This window comes from Erpetoichthys calabaricus, chromosome 13 (assembly GCF_900747795.2).
Source record: "Erpetoichthys calabaricus chromosome 13, fErpCal1.3, whole genome shotgun sequence".
Classification (NCBI taxonomy): domain Eukaryota; kingdom Metazoa; phylum Chordata; class Cladistia; order Polypteriformes; family Polypteridae; genus Erpetoichthys; species Erpetoichthys calabaricus.
Genome location: NC_041406.2, coordinates 34,389,245 through 34,409,549, shown reverse-complemented (window position 1 = coordinate 34,409,549; position 20,305 = coordinate 34,389,245). Strand labels below are relative to the sequence as shown.

Sequence of the window (20,305 nt, the reverse complement as noted above, 5' to 3'; positions counted from 1 at the left end):
TAATATCCATTTAAATAGGATATATAAGATTTCAATAAATTACAACTGAGAGTGTTGTCTAAATTTGACTAATAGGGGGCATTATAATTTTAACCCCTGATTGGTTATCAGAAAAGTGGAACACGTTACTTGTAAAAATAAGAATTAGAGAACCTAATGGTTGGATTACTTTAGAACAACATTTAAAGATACTTGGGCTGAAATTAACAATTAATAGGATGAGTGGTCTCCGTAAAATAAAAAGTTTATAGGTAGAGCAAGTGTACCCATGCATTTTGATTTGGCCTTCGGGCTATAATCCCCTACCCTAATTCTGACTGAAGGTCTCACTGGTTACACTAGCCTGATCTAATTCAGGGTTATACAGTAGCAGATCTTTGCTCAGGGTTAGTACCCAGCCATGAGTCCTCCCTGAGAGGTGTGAAGGTGCATGAGAGAGAAAGGAGTACCACAGAAGTATGTGAGGATTGTCCAGGATATGTATGAGGGATTGAAGACTCAGGTTGAAAGCAGAGTTGGGGTAACAAATAAGATCCTATTTAAAGTAAATTCAGGTCATTGAATTACATGGAGACACCTTTCTTCCATTTCACTAGAGAAAAGCCAAGCAAAATGACACCTTTTATTGGCTAACTAAAAAGATTACAATATGCAAGCTTTCGAGGCAAATCAGGCCCCTTCTTCAGGCAAGATGTAAACCATTTCACCATTCCATTTCACTTAAAAAGATCTCCGTCAGCCAGTGAAGTGAAATCTCAACCTCATCCCACTTGTCTCTCCTGTTACATAGCAGGCTGGAGCTTTGGCAGCACTAATTTAGGAAACAACCCTGTCCATTGCAGGGCACAAATATGCACACTAATTTTAAAGTAGCCAGTCAACCTTTTCTGCATGTTTTTATGAGTGGATACTACTATATCCACACAGGATTTTAAATCCAGGTCTGGTCACTGTCTGTTTGGCTTTTCTTCTCAGTATTCTGGTGTCATCCTAAATACATATTAATTGCCAAACAGGTGTTCACTCAATATTGAGTGATAGTTGGTATGTGTTGAGTCTGACCTGTCATTGACTGGCATCCTGTCTAGGTTTGGCTCCTGATGTCGCTTACAGCAATAATTCACCCAAAAATTATATGTTTTTATGTAGTCTGTAGTAGAGCAAACTATATAAAAATGTTTATGAAAAAGATTTTATATTATTCATCTCACATAATCCAGATGTCTTGACATCCAGTCATACGCGAACACAGCGAACACAGCGAACACAGAAGAAATGCATTGTTAATTTAATACTTGCCTCTCCTCGTCATTCATTAGTCACTACATATAAATTGCAATTCTGAGTACAGGGCCACCTGTAACTTTTTTTCTGTCCTAAACAAAAGTGAAAATGTGCTAAAGCCATGGAGTCCTAAAGGCAATTGGTGGTCAGGACAGTGTATTTCTTTACCATTATCATGATGTTAAATGGTTTAATTTCTAAGGGAAGAACGGTTTTATATCCTTCCAAAATAGCTATTGATGCCTGTAGAGTCTACATCAAGATAGCCTATCAAGACATTTTACTTAGGTGTTTTCTTAATTGTGTTGTTTCCTGCTTAGTCTAGTACATCAATGCTATGTAGATGTTTTACTATTAAAAACTAAAATTTAATAAAATAGTAAAGTTTAAGTAAAGTCTGTTAAGCATTAACAAAATTTGTGTGCTTTCTAGATGGTGAAATGGACGCTGATGAAAAGTCTGAATCTGATTCTAATGGTAGGTGAACATTATATGTGTCAAATAGACAGCTTAGGAAAGATTCTGCATAGTAAAGAAATTGCAGCTTATAGCTGATAATACATAATAATGCTGTAGCAGTAGAGGCCTTTGTCCACCTCTTGAACCCTCAGGTACCACTTCTCCAAACACGAGGTAAAAGTACAATTCTTCTTTATTGTACAATCACGTGCACAAAGCACCCTTCACTCCACACTACTCATATAAATCACTAATCACAATACAATACAATACAATACAATACAATACAATACAATACAATACTCTTTCCTCCTCGCCCAGACACTTCGCCACCCTACCTCCCAGCTCAGCTCAATGTCTGGGCTTTCCCACAGTCCTTTTATACACCCTGACCCGGAGGTGTTCCTCCCCAACTGTCCACAGTTCCTTATTCCTTCCGGGTCAGGGTAAACAGTCCTTTTCTTCAACCCGGGCGCACGTCATTTCTTCCCGTCATGTGACCATGACGTACTCCCGGGTTATAGGGCACATAAGAGCCCACGAGCCCCCCTACAGCGACTCCTGGTGGCCCCCAAGGTATCCAGCAGGGCTGTGTGTAGAAACTACAAAGTCCCTGAGGCCCTGCTGGAACTCTGGGCACGTGTATGCTGTCTGGAGAGCTCCTCCTGGCGGCCTGGAGGTGAGGGCCGGAGTAAGAAGCCGGCAATCCACCACAGTTTACATAAGATATTGGAGGGCACAAGTCCAGTGAGTTCAACACAGAAACATGAAAAAACAGAAGACACGTAGAGATCCAGACAAGTACAGCCAGTGGGAAAAATTAGCCTTATCTAACATGCAGTAATATGGAGAGTAATGAAATGAGAATCTACTTTTCTCAGGGGTACATAAATATAAATATACTTCACAGATAACCACATATTCTGACCAAAAGATAACAAAGAGTCTGTGAACGTCTCAAAACCAGTTACACTCCTCAGTCCACACTGATCCATGACCAGAGTGATTGGGTGGACTACAGTGTTAAGAAAGAACAGGTGCATAATACGCTTAAGAAAGATGAACAGTGTTTACCTATAGGAACAGAATGCCTTCTAAAAGCAAGAAATGAAATAAGGATCACAGTCATAAATTATATCTGCTTGAAACCCATGTGCTGAATAAATGAGAAATAATTTTCTTGAAATAAAAGGACATTTTTTTAGAATGTTTAAAAAGTGGACCTTTAAAAATTATTTAAGTTGCTTAGTTTTGCAACGGTACTTTATTTGAATGGTAAAGCAGCATGCACTTTGTCCACAATTGTTGTACTGTTTGATTAAGAATTACTTGAATACTTGATTATTCGTTTAAGTAGAAAGTGTAATTAACTCTGTCATACTGTGAGTGCAAAAGCTGTTTCTGAGTTAAACAAATATGCTGTGTTACTTAGTCCCATTTATGGTGTCAAAAGCATCAGATAAACCACCGGATTTTAGAAACACAATTTTAGTTTTATGATCTAAAACATGAGCACTTCTTAACAATTCCTGTCTCTGATTATACAAGCATGCCATCCTATACCCTCCTAACTCTAATGACAGAAGCGTATGAACTCAGAAAGCACATTTTCAAGACAAGAAATTGAACTGTAAAAAGGCAAAGTTGATTTGGAGATAAGATGACCATATCATAAGTAGATTAGCTGTACAAAATCAATAAAAGAGCTGATCAAGAATGGAAGACAGTAGTGGGGGGAAAAAAGTCAGCCGCAAGAATATTCTGATTTATGGCTGACACTTCAAGCCACACAAGAAATGGGCCTCCTGGAAAAGACAGAACATCAAATTGTACCAGGGTGTTATGGTGTTCACACTTTATTTTGCTTTTGCTTTATGGCACTATTTGATCTATAATACATGAATAAATGTGTAACTTTTCTCCTGCCTGTTATGGTTCTCTCTCTAATGGCTGAGGTTACAGATGTAACAGGACAGGGAAGTGCTGAACTACAGTACTTTACAGTGTGGTAAGAGAATGGGATTTCAGGCATTCTGTTAAGGTCTACATAGTAAAGAGTATGAAGGGGAAATGGGGTCACCCTGGGAGCTTCCTACAACAAAACAACATGCAAATGCATGGTCAACTAAATCATCTACTGTCTCACTCTCTGTTACCAGTGTTTTATCACCATCAGCTTAAAATGAAAACAGTCATTAGTATTACTTTAGTACCTTTACAAGATATCAGTAGATAATAATGACAGAATGTCTGAATGGGCCAGGAAAACAAATGACCAGCAGGCAGGTGATTAGAATCACATGTCCTAACATATTGCACAACATTTTCTACTATGGTTAACCCATATATTGAAGTGTAAGTTTATCATCAACATAACCAACCAAAAACGAATCATCTACTGTACATTTATGAGATACTATGTGAGAAGTGGTAGGTAGAAATGAAAGATTTATTGGAACTGATTTGAATTGGTTTCATTTTTGAGACATTTCCTGTATCCTTCCCTTTTACTTTGGGCACTATTTATGGTAGTAACAGTATTTCTATGCAAGGATAGCAGGGGGTGCACGGCATGTGACATCACTTGCATAGTGGCATAAAGGTTGGGTTGTGCATTTCCTCCTTATCAAAGTTTTGCAAATATAAACAAAAAACTCTCGCTGGTATATGGTTTGCTTCCCACGTTTATCACAGCATTAAAGAACATTTCTGCTGTGGTTTCAAGAGTACTATTCCAATTAGTGATACATTTTTGTTAAAGGATAGCATTGACTTTTTACTAATAACCTTTGGCTTGCTCTTTTAACTGTGATTCATCTTCTTTTCATCTAATAATCTTCCTCCTTTTAATGAGAAAAAAAATTGGAAGATTATTGGGTGATTGCTCAGATCTCCACACTTAGCACACTGAATCTTACATACAAAATAAACCTTGTGCAGAAATGTGACAAGGTGGATTTAACTCCAGGAATTATAAATATGGCCATCATCAAATGCCTTTCATTTAGAGCACCTGGGTGTGATAGAATAGTTAACTTAAACTGGAGACTCTTTCTACAGCTGAATTATACAAATAACATAAATAGAGACATACACTGAAATAACACTATACAAAACCAATTTAACAAAAACAAGACATTTCAGAAGAACACCAAAACGCACAATGATGAAAACACATGGATAAGATCTAAAGTCAAACATGACATTAATATTTATTAATTATATTGTTTACACATTTAAGGAAGTTTTATTTGTACACTTACAACCTCAAACCAAAGTGTGTCACTGTTTCCTACCTCCCTATTTCACATGGATAAATCTTGCTGATTGGAACAAAAACCTGCAGCTCAACCTAAATTTAAGAACCACTGGCTTAAGTTAAACATTCTGGAATGGTGCAAATCTATGTTGAAATATATATCATTATTCAAAATGATTCTTCTTTAAATAGCTTAGGCTCTATTTATAGAAAAAAACCTTTTCAATATATAATATATGCATACAAATAGAACATACATTACAATTTCGTACTCAAACTTGTGATTGGTTGTCATTCATTGTACATACAAAGATCAGCAGTCAAAAACTAAAATCTGTATTTAAGTTTCCACGTAATTAAGGGAATGCCTTAATAAAACCTAAAATTGCATCCTTTATTCTTGTAACCTGTGGTGGGCTGGTGCCCTGCCCGGGGTTTGTTTCCTGCCTTGCGCCCTGTGTTGGCTGGGATTGGCTCCAGCAGACCCCCGTGACCCTGTAGTTAGGATATAGCGGGTTGGATAATGGATGGATGGATGGATATTCTTGTAACCCTGTATTTTCTCATTTTGTAAGTCGCCTTCAAAATGTAAATCAGAGAATGACTGTATGATGCTGGATGTGTTAATGGACACCCTACGTTTACACAGCACTAGCCTAAAGCACACCGTACACACTTAAAAGTAGGGTTTCCATTAACACATCCAGCATCATACAGATATCAGCAATACCTTTTTTGTGTGAATTAACCTGATGATTCTCAGGTAAACTGTTCTAGATTTGTCAGCACCACACTTTTACAAAGATTATATGAGGCTATACAACAGCATTCCAGTTAATAATACAGTTTAGTTAAATATTGCTTCTGAAAGTTTTTTCTTGTTGTTTGACACTCAAAAATAAACTGTAAAAAATATTCCACTTATATTTGAAATAAGTACTATGCTTTTTGTATGTTTGACATAGTTTACCTTTTTTTTTTAAGAATCTAATGCATCTGATCAGGATGACAGCACAGCTGATACTGACTCCAATAACAGCAGTGACTCCAAGGGTATGTTGAAACATGTTAAGTTTTTCAATGAAATGTATCATACAAAGATATCGATCAAATCTAGTCACCAAAGGGGCCATTCAGCTCAGCTTGGTGCTGGTCCCAAGACCAAATAAACAGTGGTAAAAGATAAAGAAGTTATAGAAATATCCATCCATTCATTTTCTAAGCCACTTGTTCTATTCAGGGTCATGGGGGTGTCAATGTCTATCCCAACACTAGATGTAGCACCACTCCAAAGAAAAAGAGTAATTTTTTTTGTTTAATTTCTAGACAATGTTGACCATACTGGAATGGATGAAAAACCAATTGGTAAGAGTTATGTTGTTGAGGACATTTGCAATAAATTAAATATGAATAAATCTGAGCCCTGACCAAATGGGTACAACATAATGCTAAAAACATTAGGAAAAGTGAGCAGCATCACCTTAGATTAGGTACTACCTATGATGATTGTATTGGTCACATACTGTTATGTAACAAGACATTAACAAATGCATCTTTCTGTCTTCACAACATTTACAAAGCATCAATGAAGTGGTTAATTAAATCTGTGCAAACTGGCATACTAAAACAGTCGATAGCTTAATATGTCTCTCAATTTTGCACACAGTAGTTCAGTATAAGGCTTGGAAATCCTTAACTAATTTTTAGACCAAATGACCAGATTCAACTATTTTTTAATTCTTGTCTGTTTCCTAACAATGAACTTGCTTATTTTTTACAATGGCTGTCTTCTCCCATTTTTTCTGTTCTCAAGAAATATTATTTTATGAGCAGCTGCACCTTCCCAAAACTTAGCAGCCTGGGTCTGATTTAATGGCCTCCTGTCATTGTTTAGAATCACACTTTTCCTTTGGGAGACAATCTGCAGGACAGGGCATTTCATCCCCATGCTATCCCAACACTGCATATATCACCATTCCAAAGAAAAAGTGTAATATTCTTTTTTTTTTTATATAATTTGTAGACAATGTTGACCATCATGGAATGGATGAAAAGCCATCTGGTAAGTATTATGATATTGAGGACAGATGCAATAAATTAATTATGAATAATTGTGAACCCTGAATGTTAAAGAACACAAACATAACTCTTCATTCTTTCCAAAGTTTTCTTTCCCACAAGTGTTTAAAATGGCAAAGTAATTTATTTATCTATCAAATCAATTTTTTATGTTCGATTTTTACAAAAATTAAACAGAGGACACTATTTATTCCACCCAGCTTATTGGATCATCTAGATACTTTTTTCAAAAGTTGTATTGGTTTTCACTTTACTTTGTGACTTTGTAGTTTTCTTAATATCCCAATGACCCTATGTATAAGCAATGGTTTCCTGGCTTCTGTTTCAAATGCACTTGCCATTAATTTCTACCTCTTCCCTTGAGTATTTGATTCACTCTTACCCTGAAACAAAGTCACCATATCAGTTTTATCAATACCTGTGAGAGTTCTGAAGACCTTCATCAGGTCCCCACAGAGCCTCTTCTTCTCAAGGTTAAAGAGGTTTGATTGTAAAATATGAAATTTAGTACCGTGTTGTTTTTCACTGCTGTTCTCTGCACAGCTTCTAGAACGCTATGTCTGATGTGTAGTTGGCTGCCAGCAACTGAACATAGGAGTCCCAAGATGGTGTTGCTACTGTGATTATCCATTCTGAGAATAAAATCCTTTTTCTTGGCCAGTTTCAAGAAGCAATTGAGTCTGTACTGCCAACTCTTGGATCATGACCAGGCAACAGCCTTGGCCAACATGTTAGTACACTGTGGCCCTGTCTAATGATAGAGCTTCAGTCTTTAATCCATTCCTCAGTCTTGGTTATACCTATACCATTTGGTGAGGTGCGGTTCAGCTATGGCTCTGGTTGTTGACTGTTTTTGCTTTTCACTGTTATTGCAAATGTTTGGTGATTCGTTCAGTGCTTGGAGCATGGCAACATTTTGCATAACTGTGTTCATTCAGTATTAGGTCATCAAAGAAGGATCTTATCTTTGGAAACACTGCAGCGAGTGGAGTAGAGTGTTGGTGGATTAGAAGCTTGGTGAACAAAAATGTGGGAATGCTTAACTTTAGAACTTGGGGTATCTTATGAATATTGTATTTGCTCAGTGTCTCAAAGTAGTCCAGGTACAGAAAACAAACAATTCAGAGAAGAATTTCAGAATTAACATGGATTTTTTTCAGCGATTAACTTTTTATTAATAGAATTAAAAAGGAGCACATTAGATAAGGATGCAACATTAGATATCTTTTGGAATATATAAAAACAAAATGCATCTACATCAGTCCCCATTTTGAAATAGCACTACTAAAAAGGACACAGAAAAAGAGACAGCAAATATGAAGCTGACAGGAGAACCAGCACAGAATCAACACAAAAAGATGGAGAAGAAGGAAAAAAAAGAGAGAGAGAGGAAAGCATAAAGGAGAAGCCATGAAATAGAGAAGAACACAACAAGCTTGTATTAAATCTCAGCAGATAGCAGAGGTGGATGAATTTTTGAATTGGGACTCAAAGTTCAAGGAGGAGAAAATTCTAGAATGAAGACTTTGATATGGTAGCAGTAGAAAGCCAGAGGATTTCCAACAAGAGACTAATATCAATGTACTGCAGCTGAGGAGGTAGAATTCATTAGGAGCCCCTCTACTTAGGCTTCTAGGAGTGGGAAAGGGAGTGCTGGGAGTGAGAGAAGGAAGGCAAAATTATTATCATTTACATGGTAATATTCACTAGAAGAAAATCATGAATCATCCCTGCATCCCATAAGCTAAAATAAATGCCTCTGTGAGTATGTAATTGTGAGACTACAGATCAAAAATCTATAGCTTAATCCAATGGGCACAAGATATGGACTGGCATACACCCTGTAGACCCAAAGAACCTCCTATCAGATCTACACAAAGCCAAAAACAAAAATATGTCTTATTATTTAAAATCACAATAAATATTAAGTGCATATTAGGCTAAATAAAATAGTGAGACTCAGGCATGTCATGTATTGCAGCAGGGTGCAGAGAGCTCTTTACAGGCAGGACTGAAAGGTGGCGGTCTGTGACCACTTTACAGTTTGGATGACATGCTTGTCTGGGAGCAGATTGAATGAGCCTGGACGTTTGAGTGGCAGTAGCTCTGCATCCATTAAATCGGGAGGGTTTGCGAAAGAGAACAAGGACTTTCTGAGGAAACAAATAAATCGGAAACTTGTGCATGTGTTACAGTGTCGCTGTATTTAGTTATTCAGTGAACAAGCCAGTTATTAGGATGACCCTGTGGCTGATCTACTGAGAGGAATTCAGTTCCCGGCATCTCCAACAGATCGGTGTACATTAAAATATGTTTTTCAGCTTCAGGGAGAAATGAAAGGGTCCTGACAATGTTGCAGAGACTTTTAGCATTTCAGTTACATACTTAACAAAAACAACACTTTTCTTTCTAATGTTAATGAACTTTGTTTGCAGACTGTAATTAATGCAGTACATAAACCAAAATATTAATATCTTAACTGATAAAAATCCATCCATCCATCCATTTTCCAACCCGCTGAATCCGAACACAGGGTCACGGGGGTCTGCTGGAGCCAATCCCAGCCAACACAGGGCACAAGGCAGGAAACAATCCTGGGCAGGGTGCCAACCCACCGCAGGACACACACAAACACACCCACACACCAAGCACACACTAGGGCCAATTTAGAATCGCCAATCCACCTAACCTGCATGTCTTTGGACTGTGGGAGGAAACCGGAGCGCCCAGAGGAAACCCACGCAGACACGGGGAGAACATGCAAACTCCACACAGGGAGGACCTAGGAAGTGTACCCAGGTCCCCAGATCACCCAACTGCGAGGCAGCAGCGCTACCCACTGCGCCACCGTGCCCTGATAAAAATCTCCATATTTAATTTATTATTTATTTCATAGTACAAGAGTAAGATTTCAGTGTTCAGCTAATAGGAGTCCTACCATTAACAATGGGATATTTTGCACAATGACTAAATGTCTGTTAATAAAGATAAGCCAAAGCAGAAATAACAATTTTTTTTTTGAAATCACACAACATTCCATACAAATAGATCAATTTTACAAAAATAGGATTGTTAACAAATCAACCCCAACCCCTGTGTAGAAATAACAATTTGAACAAAAAAATTTAGACATGAGCATCAGTAGGCTTTGTGTCCTAGGGACCTAGTTACCTGAACTATTCTATAACATTTCAGTAATTATTTACTGTTCTGATGCTGATCTTTCGGATGGTAAAATAGGTCATTATGATAGGAATTGACAAGAAGAATTCATAATTCATTGCAGAATTGCGGTATTTGAGGGTTCCTCTAGAGTGCCTCTTTCTCTTGCACAATTTGGTTCAAAAACTAATCAGCATGTCATCATCTCATAACAGGTTTAAGTTTCAAGTTTGGTATTTTTCTGTCCAGCTGTTTTAGCTCTAGACCGTCATCAAGAAACTGTGACACACAGACCCCAATTATCAAAATATCAATGTTTTCGGAATCAGGGGACCCAAAAACGCTGAGATCCAACAAAAACCAGCAATTTAAATTTTTGACAAATCAAAAGCTTTCGCATGACTTCCCCCCTGAAAATATAGATGATACAGTCATGGTGGGGTAGTACGCAAAAGACCAAAACTGGAGTCTCCAAATACTATTGTGTTAGCACCATAAACGTTTCCACCAGCATTGCAAGAAGTTGGTGCATGCTATTTACAGTTTTTGACTTTAGTGGATTTTTTTATGATGTGCTGGAAGTTGGGCCAGTGCATATATGATTGGGCGCTCATTTGACTGATGTTTAGGCACAAACGATAAGGCGCAGTGTTGAGTTTTGCTTTTCTTCAAGCACTTTGAGTTTCTTCTATTAATACCTTAAAGTCGGAATTTTCTGTATACGACTGAGAGTGCATTATGATAGATTAGCTTTCCTTCTACTGCTTGCTGCCAACAAAGATTCAAGTTTCCTGTGACACTATAGGAAAACATAGTCACACATTAGGAAAAAGTTCACTGCAAGGGTCTGATGCCTTACACTCTGCCTGCTGAACCAACTGACAACTTGCCTCTGCTATTGTACACCCTTAGCATGGCATGGGGTTCCAGGTACTAGTGTGTCAATGTTCATTGTCAGGCCCATAACCAAAGCAGAGAAAGAACTGTAAAGTTGTTTGTCACTTTCTTAATATTCCAGACAGCCAAGTCATTTTTAATTGTTGAAGTTTGTCCTTTTTTGTTTTCTAATGTAAAAAGAATAATTTGGTTCTTCAGTCCTTGCATGCACACATATACAGACCAAAGGCCAGGCATTGCAGCAAAACTAGCATGACTAAAATAATTAAATTAGCAGAAAATATTAGGACATTTTCTATCCATTTCCACCTAGATGTGCTTGATTAGGACTTTACGGACCTTCAAAACTTGATGTCAATTTGGATAAATTACAGTATGTGTATTGAACTGAATGGGCTGTTCTCACCAAAACTGTTCTAATGTTGTAAAGAATGTTAACTGAGAAAAGATTTTCAGTCTTTGAAATGTAAGCAATTCTGTTTCATGTGTTAAAATGATTACAGGTCCCCCTGACCACAACCCTCCTCCTCACAGACAATCCTAGCAATGAACAGGTTTCTGCGAGAGTTGATGGATTACAAATGTAGAGGTAAATTCTCTTTCTGAATTGTATAAATATTTGGTGAAAATGTGAATGGAATTATAACAACTCTAAGAGGAATATTCAATGCCATGTTTCTATGATATTACAGATTTCACGATTTCTACTAATGCGTAACATTATTTCATTAAAAGAAATGCCTTTGTTGATATAGTCAAAGGAGTACCTGTCAGATAGTTTGCCCCAACCTTGTTTTAAGATCTTTAAAACACGTTTAGTTATAATTTTTATATTCTGTAGAAGCTGTGAAGTAATTTAGAACAGGGTCTTCAAGTTCAGACAGGGAGGGATTCAGGTTTTTGTTTCAGCTCTGCTTCTTAATGAGAAGTGATTCCTTGCTGATAATAATAACTTACTTAATTTTATGGCTTCTTAATGCTTTTATTATCTGATGTCAGATCATTACTACATTGTAGATTTTTCCGTTCCAAGTATATCCATCCATTCATCCTTTATCCAACCCGCTATATCCTAACCACAGGGTCACCGGGGTCTGCTGGAGCCAATCCCAGCCAACACAGGGTGCAAGGCCGGAAACAAACCCTGGCCAGGGCGCCAGCCCACCGCAGTCCAAGTATATCATCCCAAGGATTTGTAGAACAGGACAGATCAATAATTTTCAGTCCTTCACTCTTTTCTCTTCCATTTTTTTCAAATATATTTTATCAAAACCGACACTCCATGATAAACACACATAGCTGAAAATGGGCCAAGTTAGACTATAAACTGCTCACTCCTTTGTCATTTACATCTCATTGTTATTTGTTATGAAAACAAGAACTAATTAAAAATGGAATACAACTGTTTAAAATTCAAAGAAGCAATTAAGGGCTGGAAATCTTAACAAGAGAGTTAATATAATGAACCACAGAAATGACACCTGACCAATAACTGCTTATGCAGCAATAATTAGCTTCTAGTTAAGAAACTGGATTGGAACAAAAAGCTGCAGACAGATTGGCCCTCCAGGATCACACCTGAGGCCCACGATCTAGAACAGGGATCCTCAATCACGATTGTGGTGGGCTGCAGTGGCAGCAGGTTTTCATACCAACCAGTTTCCTATTTAGAAGACAGTACTTGCTGAGAAAAGGCATAAGAAAACAGGAAACAATTGGAACAATTAAAACCAAATGCAACTTTTTAAAACTAATATAGGCAATTATGGGTTCTAAATCGTAACAAGTAAGTTAACCAAGATTAAGCACAAAACACAGTAAATAAATTGGTTCTAATTAAGAAATAGGTTGAAGTGAATACGCAGCCCTCAAGGACTTCTGCTCTGTAGTTTAATTAAAACTTGTCTTGGTTAAATGTTAAACACCAAGCTTCATTATCAGCAAAGGCTGTTTTCTAATAAGAAAACTGTCTGTAACAAAAACCTGCAGACACTACAGCCCTCTAAAACTTTGATCAAGGATCATTGGTCTAGAACAGCGTTTCTCAACCTTTAAGTATTTGCAACCCCAGTTTTCATAACAGTTTTAATTGCGCCCCCCCTAACGTTTTTTTGAAAGAAGCCCACAAATACCAATTTGTTCTTTTTTAATTAATGATATATCATAGATGCATTTTTTATTATAACTACTTAACTTTTATCAACATTTATCTAACTCTATATTTATTTTTCTAGTATCAGAATGTAGTTTAAGTTCATTTGTTTTGGTTTCAATAGATGTATTTTTCTTATTTTCGATTCTTGTTTTCTTTTTTTCACATCTTCGCGCCCCCCTTTTTGTTACTTCGCGCCCCCCTAGGGGGACCCGCCCCACAGTTTGAGAACCACTGGTCTAGAAGGTGGGTGGTTTAAATTTCTATATTCTCAAGCACCACTAGGGGGCATGCCAATCCAGTGTAAAAAGTACCTGAAGATTCCAAGACTTGTCAAAAATAATGTTTTTGTTAAAACATACACAGGGAAAAATATATAAAAAAAGAATACAATTCATCATATTACAACACACAACAAAAAGCACTGCAGACCCACTGTAAACACTGACAAAAAAGTAAGTAAATAAATAGGCTTGAAAAAGTAGAGAAACTAATTATTAGAGCAGGCAAACTCATAGTTGAAGAAACAGTCCTAAGTCCAAAATTCCAAATAGAAGGAGATACTTGATAACTGGTCATTTAAACCAAAAATTGGAGGTAAAAATTAATTTTCAAAAAAAAAAAAAAAACACAGCAGAAGATGAAACCAATCCCTAAGAAGCACAAAGTAGAGCTTTTTGGTTTTTATCCCAAAATTAGGATAACGAGCGTACACTGCCACCATTTTCTAATACAGTATGCTCTGTCATTACAGATCACAGTGCCAGATTCATAAAATAAAATAGACATTCAAGCCACATGTATGATTGCTGTTGACATAAAATTGATTGTCACCAAATTGGTCACAACATAATGCTAATAACATTAGGAAAAGAGAGCAGTTATCACTTTAGGTTAGGTACTACCTATGATGAATGTATTGGTCACACATACTTTTATGTAACAAGAAATTAACAAAGGTGCCTGTCTGTCTTCACAACCTTTACAAAACATCAATAAAGTGGTTAATTAATTAATTCATTTTGCATACTTCAGTGTAAGGTTTGGAAATTCTTAACTAATTCTTAATAAAACCAAATGAATCTCTCATATTCACAACTGATTTTACCAGCGCACATCACAAGGGAAGCTGGAGCCTATCCCAGCAAGCATAGGGCACAAGGCAGAAACAATTCCTGAACACAGTGCCAGTTCATACTACACAGAGACAACTGAGCACTTTACCCATGATTTGTGTCATTAAGACCAAAAAAAAGCTTTTGTTAATATATTGTTACATACAAATAGATGCATTACAGAGTACATAATAAAGAACTGAAAATCTCCTACTGACCTTTAAGTATTTTGACACTCTTGTTATCCTTCTACTGTGAAACATTGTGACCTGTCATTGTTTACACATGTCTTAAACAACTATTATCATACACTGATAATTTCTGTATTATCTATATCTATTATTTATTATTTATTCATTATATTACATATCTTACACATCAATATTGCTGCTACTTCTTTGTCTTTGTCTTTGCGCAATGTCTTGTCTTGTTTGTGTTTTAATTTTAATTTAAATTTTAATTCAATTTTTAAATTATTATTTGCACATCATGTTGTTACACTGTGGACCCTGAGCTTCGCAATTTCGTCTATCTGTATACTTGTATATGGTTGAGATGACAATAAAGTTCACTTTGACTTTGACTTGACACCCACAAAGATCTTCCCCTGCATGTGACCTGGGTTAGCTTTCTTACTTTCCGACCAATTTTCTCTCCTTTTGCTGTCTCTTCATCTGCTCTGTTGGGCACTTGAGCAAGGCCCTTAATCTGCAAATGCTGATCGCTTTGAGTGGTGAGAAAAGCGCTATATAAATGCAAATAATTATTACTATTATTATTCAAACTAGATAGCCTTCACCCAACGTACCTCCCAACTCCAGACTTTCTGACACATTGACAGGGAATAACACGTTAATCCTACATAGAGTTGGTAGTGTCATGAATTTACATTTTGTAAATCTGAGTTTATTCATGCTATTTCTGGAATTTTTCCACTTTTATTTCTTGTTGTTTATTTAATATAGTTATTCTAGTAATGCCATTTTCTGAACTGTTTTGGATTATCACTGCTGTAGAATCCATATAAATCAGGAATTTTCCACATTGTTTAAAGGAAGGGCTTAAAGACACTCACTTGAACTAAGTCTGGATTTAACAGAATACTCTGGGACCCTGAAGTACAGTGTCTTAGTGCACTACTCAGCCTGTGACATTCAACATGTTTTATATGCGTATTTTTTGTTTCTTCATTATTTTTTTTTAAGAATTGTATTTTGAAGAAGTTTATTTTTATGTTTGTCCATTTGTATTTATTTGCGCAACACTCTGAGTAGCGTCATGTGACCATTTCAGTCACATTTCTGACGCCATGAGATATATATTATAAATATGGTGGCAGTCACTACACATAGTCTCCATTATTGGATACATGTCTTGAACCTCAAACCTCTTACCGATAGTTAGCGTTCCTACTAAGTAGGTCTTAGTGTCAGGTTTCGAACTCTTTGTTTTGTACCAACTTCACATTCTTGCTTTGCCCCTTTTGTTTTGGTTGCTCGTTCTCACTGACATCACAGCTCTGATATCTGATTTTTGGAAACCTTCTTAAAAAAGTTAGGTAATTATAGTTCTTTATGAATAGGTTCTTTATTTAGTTTTTTGTGTGTTATTCTTCATCTCTTTGCGAGTCTGAACACTGCACACTCATTTTGAGTTTGTATTAGCCCCTGATTCTGAATCTGACATCAGTTTGTAATTTGAGCTTTACATTTGGTTTTGCTAATTTATTTTGTGTGTGTTTTCACAGCCATTTTGTTTTACCCATCATTAGCTCTACATACCACTGTTAGGGGTTTCTGTCAGAGGTCATAACCTTCTTGTTAATGATTCAGTGTGTTTAAAAGGTCATCAAAGAAAGCATTCCTTATCCAAGTTTGCATGTTTTCTTGGGCTCCTTAAAAACATCTTTTCTATAAGATTTTTGACTCATTCTTGATTTTTGATTTGGCTTTGATAACAGTGAGGTATAATTCATGGTTTTCGACTATTTTTTTTTTTTTTTAATTCTTGTCCGTTTCCTAACAAGGCCTTTGCTTATTCCTTAAGTTTATACCTGCTCTCTCTCATTTTTTTTCTATTCTCAATAAATATTTCTGAGCTTACTGCACCTTCCCAAAACTTAGCAGGCTTAGCATTATTATTCTGGAATATCTCTGATCTGCTACAGCTTTTCATTTATACACATAATACATAGCTTCTTTTTGGAATTGTTTTTGCTGGTTTTATTTGACTCACAACTATAATAAAAATATTTGTTTTCTCTCTTCTCGCCCACAGAATGACATTACTTGGCTAAAACTGGTACTGGGAAAATGTGACCTATACGAGGCAAAACCTCAGAGTAACGACATCTTTTCTTTAGTCCTTAGATGTGGGTATTTCCAAGAACCATTCAATGGGTTTCAATAGGGTTGCAATGAATTTAAATTATTGGGCTGCTGTTTTCCTTTCTGTCAATTCCAATCTATTTTTTAAATAAAAATAGAATTTTATTACGACTCTGCCAAAGCATTTGCTATAATGTTGCTACCTTCTGTCTTTATGGATTGTAACAATGAAACATGCACGCTTTCTCTTTGTTCTTTTCTGACATATTTAGTATGAAGGAATTGAATGAAGAATAAATTTGTGGAAATACAATTTTCAGATACAAGCAATAAAAAAACATAGAAGCACAGCTTCTTACGCAGATCATAAGTGTAGTTTATTTTCAATAAATTAAAAAAAAAATCACAAAACATCAGTAAACACACACAGAAATAACTGTGTCACACATTTGATGGGTTTGTAATATAGCTTCTAAAATAAAATATATGAATGGCTTAACTCAATAAGAAAAGCCTGGCTTATAATAATAAAAAGGAAACTCCAAATAAGTGCCCTACTACAAGATCTTTTCGTAGGCCACAAGAAGTGCTAAATAAAGGACTCTGCTGTCAAGCCTGCTTTGTTTTTCTTTTATTAGATTGCATATACTTTTTTTCTTGATCATGTCCTGTGATTCACATAGAAAGCACTAAATGGGATAACTGACTAGCCATCCATCAGAAACAAGGCAGGCACAGCACAGAAGCTTCACACAACTGCATATCATGTACATTAAACACACTGGTAAGTGGCTCCTAGCCAGAAATGTGAAGAATCCTTTTAGATTCCTATTCAGATTGCCCCACACTCTTACAAAAACAGTTGTTCTTTAACAGCACTGGGTTTTGTGGTTCCTCATAGAACGATTGCATGACAAAGAACCATTTCATTCTGGGTTCTTTTCATATGAAATTATTTTTGGGTATTGAAAAGGTTCTTAGTATGATGAAAAACTGAGCCTATGTTGTGCGCAGCAACACTGTGTTTGAAATCCAGAACACATTTGGATTTCACAAATCTGTTATCATTCTTGGGTTGCCTGTACCAATACTGGAAAAGAATCCACATTTTAAAACAGTACAATACCAGACGGATTTTTGGTACCAGAAGTAAACAGCTTTCCCCTCAATCCTTCCTTGCCATTCTCATGGCACTTGGTAGCATTTAAGCAGAAGAACGTCCACCCTGTAGACTTCAGAAAACAACGACTTAGGCTTTGACCAAATCAAGACATCACAGGGGATGGTAGTCCCCCCCATAACACACACACCACCAATGACCTGCACTTCTACATGATCGGGACTTCATAAGGAGACAACCGCTTTACCCCTTATTGCTTCAACATGATCAGGACTTCATGGGAGACCACCACAACCCCAGACTTGCTTCAACGATTGCAGACTCCATGCTATCAATAGGGAAGCAGTGCTTTGTGGGTTGGAGTTGTCTATTGTTTACTTTGGAACTGTTTTGGTACCAGTACTGAGGTGCAAAAGCTGATATCAATACCAAAATCAAAACTGTAGTACTGTTTCAACACAAATCTTTTGACAGTTGTGGAACCTGTTACAGACCTAAATAAAATGTTCTTTTGGACGCTTCATATGGGTTGTTTTTTTGTGAATCAAAGATGGTTCCCCTATGGCATCTCTCTGTAGAACCACTTTGGCCCATTTATTTTTAAGAGTACACATAAATCTGAATTTGTAAATCCTGTAGTTTATGTTGAAATTGTCCATCCATTCATCCATCCAGGCCTCCTTAATCCAGCTCTAAACAACTGAAATAGACCGAGTGATTTTCAGAAAATTCAAATATTCTCTTCTCATTAGAATTACTGATTTATAATTTTACACTGAATCAAAATGTCTTGTACATAATATCAGTGTCTACTCCTACATCCATTAGAGATATTTGAGTTAGGTTATTAGATCATTCTATAGTGACCCGAACAGTGGGAGTGAAGGTAGGGGTGTTTGTTGTGATGGGCTGGCACAGCAGCCAGAACTGGCTCTTGCTGTGTGGCTGATATGGACATAATGGACTTTAGCCCCTCATAACCATAAATCAAATTAAACATGTTATTTTATAATAGCAGTGACAGAAATTTTTAAAATGTGAATGCAAAAATGGTATGCACAAAGCCATGACTGCTGGAATCCTAATAGCCATTTATGCTCACCTTGAAACCAAATTCAAGTGTACATGCCATATGTAATACATGTTCTAAACCTTTCAGACTCTACTGTAAAGTGGGAGCAAATCCTGGGATGGATGCCTTTCCATTTCACATGTATCCATCCTCACTAAATTTAGATATCAGTGGGATGTAGGTGGAAAGTAGAATCCATTAAAATCCTAATTAGACATGGGGAGAGCATGTAAACACCACAAAGACAGTAACCCACAGTAGCTGAAACTCAGACCTGTGTCTGTAGAGGGTATAACTGAAGCTCCATTTATAACCACTACATCGACTGATTCACTTTCCAGTCCTCGTTTTCTAAAATGATCTTAGCATGAGACACAAAATACTTCATTGTCATTGGAATTATTAACTGAAAGTGTTTTTTTAATTATAATACCTTTTAATACAATTTTGAAAAGTTCTGATCTATTATGAAAGGTATTCTGGAGCACACCATGCAGCAATTTGATATAAGTGCTCCATGAACTGGTGCACAATGTGTTGACAATGTAAACTTTTACAGAATACATTAGAACAAGACTTGTTTTGTTCTGGCTGTAATTTCAACAATATGTGATGGAGGTGTCAGATACACACGAAATGTTTGCAATGAATACATTATTGCTTTCACAATATTAAATGGTTACAACAGACTGCAGTTATAGCCTTCCTATGCCCTATAATCCACAGTCTATCGATGATATGAACAGGATCACAAATAATTACCATTTCCAAAGTTGTTATTCATAAACAGCACCTTTTTATTTCCAATTTTAGAGTAGCACGGCTGCTGAGATTATACGAACAGAAACAGGCACAGATCAGAAACCAACCTCAGACATGGCATCAGCCTCTTGCAGGGTACATATAGTAAATAAAATGTTAAAAAAAAAGGTCTGGAGATGTATTTGGATTGAGCAGGGGGCTTCTAGAGTTCCAAATGTGACCCTGAGTCGTCTTCTATATCCAAGCTGATTGCTGCTCTAGAATTTATGCTTTATCCTTTTGAAACACATCAACATCCTCTGATGCACACATTTATCTAAATTCTGACTTGCTTGTTTATGTCCTGGTTTGTACAGAACTGGTCTATCCCATGGGTACAAAATTCACCTTTCTATTATGGAATATCATGGTCTATTTTGTATACTACTGGTTTATCCAATTTAATAAGAGCTGGTGTTTTGACATTTTAATGTATTTTATCAGAAGGTCCTACATTTAGATTTACTGTGATAAAAGTATTGTTTCTGTTAAAAAGGACATTTTAGATTTAATAATATTATATAAAGGTATGAAAATGTACTTTTACCGGAAGATGATTACAATTTTTTGTTCCTCAA

At 36.5% G+C, this 20,305-nt stretch overlaps 1 protein-coding gene across 1 annotated transcript in view; it reads left to right on the top strand.

Moving 5' to 3' along the window:
* The window catches only part of LOC127530115 (dentin sialophosphoprotein-like), a 28,711-nt gene extending 11,806 nt beyond the window's left edge, over positions 1-16,905 (top strand). The window contains exons 4-9 of the mRNA XM_051936136.1: positions 1,717-1,761; positions 5,987-6,055; positions 6,329-6,367; positions 7,026-7,064; positions 11,644-11,729; positions 16,685-16,905. Of these exons, the coding sequence (XP_051792096.1) occupies positions 1,717-1,761; positions 5,987-6,055; positions 6,329-6,367; positions 7,026-7,064; positions 11,644-11,684 (233 nt within the window). The 3' untranslated portion in view covers positions 11,685-11,729; positions 16,685-16,905. The remainder of the gene's footprint in view (positions 1-1,716; positions 1,762-5,986; positions 6,056-6,328; positions 6,368-7,025; positions 7,065-11,643; positions 11,730-16,684) is intronic.
* Positions 16,906-20,305: the final 3,400 nt, after the last annotated feature.